Source organism: Sinohyriopsis cumingii, chromosome 10 (assembly GCF_028554795.1).
Source record: "Sinohyriopsis cumingii isolate HCF-2022 chromosome 10, ASM2855479v2, whole genome shotgun sequence".
NCBI lineage: Eukaryota > Metazoa > Mollusca > Bivalvia > Unionida > Unionidae > Sinohyriopsis > Sinohyriopsis cumingii.
The window spans coordinates 6,511,858-6,518,284 of record NC_142970.1 but is presented as its reverse complement, the minus strand read 5'-3'; the positions used below and the strand labels follow the sequence as shown (position 1 = coordinate 6,518,284).

Here is a 6,427-nt window from a genome sequence, read left to right as displayed (position 1 = left end):
AACATTTCCAAACACAAACAGCAACGCTTTATCTGATAGATTCTTACAAATAAAGGGAACCACTTTCGAAGGGTTGACATAACACGGACCTTCATCGGTGACTGGCAGATTTACTTATGACAGCTATAGATTACTATCAGACTGTCAAAACAATGCATGTTGTTAAATTTTCTTTCTGTGCGGACAATTAGCTATGATAGACGCATATATAAAGTTATGTAAAAGTAAACAATGATACAAGAAATCACAATTTTGCGACTTGAAATTGAACAATTATAAAATGCCAGTGCCAGATTTCGAACAACTGAAGTAAGCTTTCAGATTTATACATCTGTCCTGTAATATGCATATATCTTCAGTGTGTTGTGGTATTTTTTGTTGGCCAGACTGCATCGAACAGACTAAACATGCTCTTGCCAGTGGAATAGTCTTAACCACGTGGGCCTGTAAAGTCTAATTGTTTAGAAAAATAGTGAAAACTAAAGCGGTGGAGGAAGAATTGTATATTTAACACTAAATACTGTCATATCTAATGACAATTTGGAACCCCTTTTCTTCCATCGTGTTCAAGTAAATCATTCGTTTTAATATGCCCTCACGATTGAAGAGATTACAAATTAATTCTACCGTCTTCAATAAGGGACGAACCATTGAATTTTTGGGGAAAGGATGGGGGCGTGGACTGAGATTGTTTGGGAAATTCTTTCCGGCTCTCAGAAAGCATGACAGACTACATTTTCTTTCGTTTATATAATCAAAAACCATGTTATTATAGCCAGTATATTAGCTGAGACAAAGGTTCTTCAGATAATTAATGAACGGTCCCTAACTGAGAAATTGAAATACGAACGTGAACAACAGCATTAAAGTTACATTATACTATTATCAGATACAAAGTAGACTGTGCGTAAACTCCTAGCCTGGAGTTAATCCCAGGTCGTGATATTTAATTGTGGCCTATTTCGGAATCCAGATAAGGAGAAACGTATAAAGAGTGATCCTTGAGCCGGAGAAATATGCACGTGGGATGTCCTTGTCTTGTGAAATTCTTATTGTATCTGGTTGGTCAACTTATATCATCAAGATGAAACTACTGGTTATCGTCGCTGCCCTCATTGATCTGTCGTACCAGGTAAGGAAGGCTCGAAGTGTAAAGGACCAACCATTAAGTTTCGCGGGTGAAAACGGACCAACAATTTAATTGTATAGGGTGTGATAGCCAGGATTTTGGGTAAAATATTTCCGGACCCCAAATAGCTTAATAATATTCCTTTTCTGATTTTAGTGACATAAATCGTATCCACTATAGTATCTGGAGTTAATATAGAAAGTCCAGGCGCGACAAATTCCCCCACCCCCACCCTCCCATAAATATATAAATTTTGTATCTCTTAAATGTCCCCTTAAGATTCTCGTTCGCTGAAAACAAAACTATATCGATGACTCTCTCTCTCTCTTCGGAAACGCTTTGCCTCATTTGGTGGAGCGTCGGACTCGTAATCCAAGGATTGCAGGTTCGATACCCCATCAGGCCACTTTGGGTCATCTGCCTTGGTGTTTGTTTTGGAAAGGCACATAACCATCATTTCCTTTGCAATTCTAACTAGCCTTCTCTCAGAGATGTTATATATATATATATATATATATATATATATATATATATATATATATATATATATATATATATATATATATATATATAACAAACAGCAGTGAGAGAAGGCTAGTTGGTGACTCGACAGCTTTGATCTGCGTGCCACTTACTATTGCATTGCAATGGCATGAAACCATGCTATATAATTACATTGTAATTGTCGGAAACCATGCTACATAATCTCTCTTCTTTTCAGGGAACTACAGTAACGCATGTGCTCACTACCCGTGCAACGCATGCACCACTGCCCACTCGCGAGTCAAGTGTACATGAAGAATATCGCTTCCACTATGACTACGTCACTGTAGGATTCATATCTCTCTCTCTCTCTCTCTCTCTCTCTCTCTCTCTCTCTCTCTCTCTCTCTCTCTCTCTCTGTGCATTGTTTGCATTGTTTTCATTGTTTGACTGACTGTTTTACTGCCATAGAGTAAAACTAACATGCTGGCTGGCTAACCAACATAGGGAGGGGGGTGGAGGAGAGGCTTCTTTGTTGGGAGACTAGTCCACCAGTTTTGCTAGCACAAATCCAATCAGACAGACAGACAGAGAAATCTGGTTTAGATGAGATAAAACTGACACTGATTGAGCCACCAACACAAACTGAGAGAGATAGAGAGAAACCTTCAGCCATTGTAATATTTTAAAATGATCTGGTGTTGAACATTTTTCTTGGTTAATAAACATGAAGCATAAGATATATCACATTATGTGTATAACGAGGCCTACTCGTCTCTACAGATATATTACATTATGTGTAAAACGAAGCCTACTCGTCTCTACAGATATATTGCATTGTGTATAACGAGGCCTACTCGTCTCTATAGATATATTACGTTATGTGTATAACGAGACCTACTCGTCTCTACAGTAAATGGCAACTTTGCATTATTGATATCGTGAAACACTGTTTAAAAAAATCCCATGGAAATTCTACCCATCTCTTTACAAGGAACGGGCTCCTCTAGGTTACTTGTTTTAAGTTCAAGTTATAGATTTACATCCAGCAAAGTTTCTTTTCTGTCTCATTCCACGATTTCAGCTTATTTTTCTCCATTAAGGGATGAGATGGAAACAATAGGGAAAGCAGAGGGGTTGTTTAAAACAATTGTGAACATGTATGATTCATTACAAAACGGGGATTAGTACCATTTCTCGTAATTTCTCGTGAAAACTCATCACTCATCTAGAGAGTTTGAAAATAATAGTTCTCTGTTGACACCATATTTATATACGCCACGGTTGAATCACATTTTAATATACCAAATATTGCAACATAATATAATCCATGATATTTTAAATTCATTACAGCAAAAGATGGTACTCCATGCAGGTAATAATTGTTACATCTTCACCTTGAATGACCAAGAGAAATTGGACGTGCACACTGATGACGGACTGACAACTCTTGAGGTAAGATACATGCAACCACCCACACACAAACTCCCACCCTTACAAGTGATTCTAAGCAAACTGACAGGAAAGTAATGTACGTGCATTTCTATAAATCATATTCAAACAGCACTAAAAGGTACTTTTACTAGAAGACGCTTTACAGAAATTCTATGCAAACTGCTACTGATTGCAATTTGTCACCAGGTTCCAATGTTAATGTAGCCCAGCGCAATGAGCTCAGAGAGAGAATCATTCCCAGTGATCATTACTCTCCGTTTCAATTGTCTCATTCGGCGTCTGCCAGTCTTTGTACAATCTGACCTAAGCCGATGGAGCGCATTACCCATCATGCAAAGTAAGTGTATCAGAAGACTGGAGAATGCTCTCACTGCTGTATACCTCTCCGAAGAATAGTTCATCAACTATTTCGTATGGAATGTACTTATATATAGTGTTTGAAATTATATTTTCAATGCAAGTAGTGAATGGGAAAGCTGAAAATGATCAGAAGGAACGATAATTATAAATGTAGATATTTTAGTTTGGATTTTTACAACATATCTTCAAAACCATGACCCGTTAAATGGAGAGAAAATAATGAAGTCCTGGAGAGATTGTGTTATCTGGCGAGAGTCAGTTCTACAACAGTGTATATGTCTTTGCTATTATTATTGTTATTATTATTATTATTATTATTATTATTATTACTACTACTACTATTATTATTATTGCTATTGCTATTGTTGATGTTGATTCCGATGGTGCTATGCCCGCTGCTGTGAATATTTTTACCATTTCGCTCTCCCCCTCTTGATATATATATATATATATATATATATATATATATATATATATATATATATATATATATATATATATATATATATATATATACCCTTTGCTATATTTAGATCAAGCTCATGAAGATGATCGATACCGGCACTAAAACAGAGGTAACCGCCGCCTCTTTAGACCGTCACCTTACACTAGGATGTGGTGCAAGAACTCTTGAACACTACTACACTGTCTCCTAGACTATATGATATTTAAATAAATGTTTTACAACTAAAGTTTATTACTGATACATATTCTTAGTTCATATCAATATACTGAACATTCCTGCATACATGCATAGATAAAAAATAATACAGACAGACAGACAGACAGACAAATTTATCCAGTCACACAGAAGAGAGAATTTTTCCGAGTTTGAAATAAAATGAGTTCACTTGCCCATATACAGTATTCACTCAGCGATACAAATAAATATTGTACGTTAAATGGATTATCAACTCGTCTGCTCTTGAGTAACAGGTGTGTATTCTCATTTGAATCGGTAACAGATGTGTATTCTCGTTTGAATCGGTAACAGGTGTGTATTCTCATTTGAGAATCAATCTAACCAATGTTCATAATCGGTTTTAATATCAAGTAGTTACCTGTCAAAGATCTGGAAGTTCCGTTATTTACCAGAACTGACGCATAGTATACTTCACGATTAGCAAAAGTGGTTTCTCAGTTGATCTTCTAATTTGGCTTTCTTGCGAAACGCCAGTTTCCAGTGACCTCTTCATGTCAGCTGCCCAGGCAAGGATCAAGCAATGCAATAGTACCAGATCGGCAAGGATCAAGTAATGCAATTGTACCAGATCGGCAAGGATCAAGTAATGCAATAGTACCAGATCGGCAAGGATCAAGTAATGCAATTGTACCAGATCGGCAAGGATCAAGTAATGCAATTGTACCAGATCGGCAAGGATCAAGTAATGCAATTGTACCAGATCGTCAAGGATCAAGTAACGCAATTGTACCAGATCGGCGCCTCCAATACAGAAGCTAAAATGTGTCTGAAAATTTCAACGTTTTCGTTTCTTTCAATCTATTTCGTCAAGAATGTTGATTATGCGTGATTTTGTTGTTGTTGTTGTTGCTGCTGCTATTGTGTGTGTGTGTGTGTGTGTGTGTGTGAATATATATGTGTGTGGTTTTACCATGGCATCAACGTTGGCTGAATCACTCGGGTGTGCTGAAACTCTCGCCGTCCAGGCTCACGATTCAGACACCTTCCGGAATTTGGCTATCTTTAATATCAAAAAGAGAAAACCATACATTCAAGTTCCGGATAATGTAAAATCTTATTCTTTTGTTAGTGATAGTGTACTGTTGACTTCAAATATCGTAAATAATAATTCATTGTTGTCTTCAAAACATTCTTTAATCCTTTTAAGTAATAATGCATTACTGTCTTCAAACATTCTAAGAAAATAATGCAGTGTTTTCTTTAAACCTACGTCAGAGCACTTGTACAACGGTTTTCTTCTTTCAACCAGCGTAATTTGTAGATTGCATTACAAACCCATCTCATCTTATTTCGATGATTGGGCGTTTGATACAGATTTTGAATTGGCATTTTCCTGTCACACAGGCAGATTGAAACTATTTATGTGTCATTTGTCAGACGATACAAATGCTTCCACTTCATTTGTTAAATATTTCCGTAAATAAACATCAAACGTAGATTTTCCTTTATTAAATATGTTTAAAGGTAACAGTCGTCTAAGTGCATGGGGTTTTGCCTTCATGTGCCAATGCGATTACTGACTTCATTACTTGTGTTAAAAGGAGTTCCTACATTTTACGACAAGTTTGGGAGAGTGACATTTTCCAAATTTAGTTTGTATATATCATGCTTCAAATCCTATATTTTGTCCAAAATTCGTACAAAAATAGAGTTTTCATGTTAACACATTTCATGAGCGGATAGCTACAGTCTGGGTGGGGTAATGAGGAAACATTGCACAGCCATCGTGTCTTCCAGACTTCAAACTGTAAAAAGTTTAAACAAACGAAGAAAAGATTGTAATGAGCGTGAGTTACATTTAACGGTTTAGTTAATTTTGTATTCTACTTTCAAACGTAAATTGTTGTGTGGCTTTGACAAGCTTGCATTCTAGCTCGGTGGTAGACGGTGTATCAAGTTTTCATTCGTCACCTAATTTCGATTGGAACTCACCACTAATCTATCCATCGTTGACAAAGAAGATTGTGATGCGAATTAAAATTGCTATTGAATTACTATATATGGACAAGATTTTTTTTGAAAAATGTGTACCGATTGTCCGAAAGTATTACGTGTATACAACAATGTATGCGTGACATGCGTATTACGTGTATACAACAATGTATGCGTGACATGCGTATTACGTGTATACAACAATATATGCGTGACATGCGTATTACGTGTATACAACAATGTATGCGTGACATGCATCAATATAAGTACTGTCACTGACAGTTTCCAAGATTAATGTAAACAGCTAATGATAGAAAAGTGAATAATAGAAGTCCATATTTTGCTGTTCGGAGTTTGCTTTTTGT

General features: G+C 36.4%; 1 protein-coding gene across 1 annotated transcript; it reads left to right on the top strand.

Annotated features, from left to right (window-relative positions):
* Positions 1–902: 902 nt before the first annotated feature.
* LOC149789538 (uncharacterized) lies at positions 903–4,089 on the top strand. Its single transcript, XM_089973307.1, has 4 exons — positions 903–1,132; positions 1,851–1,958; positions 2,966–3,067; positions 3,961–4,089. Exons 1-4 carry the CDS (start codon positions 1,028–1,030, stop codon positions 4,081–4,083), a joined length of 438 nt encoding a protein of 145 aa, XP_089829433.1. The 5' UTR covers positions 903–1,027; the 3' UTR covers positions 4,084–4,089.
* The last annotated feature ends 2,338 nt before the right edge of the window (positions 4,090–6,427 follow it).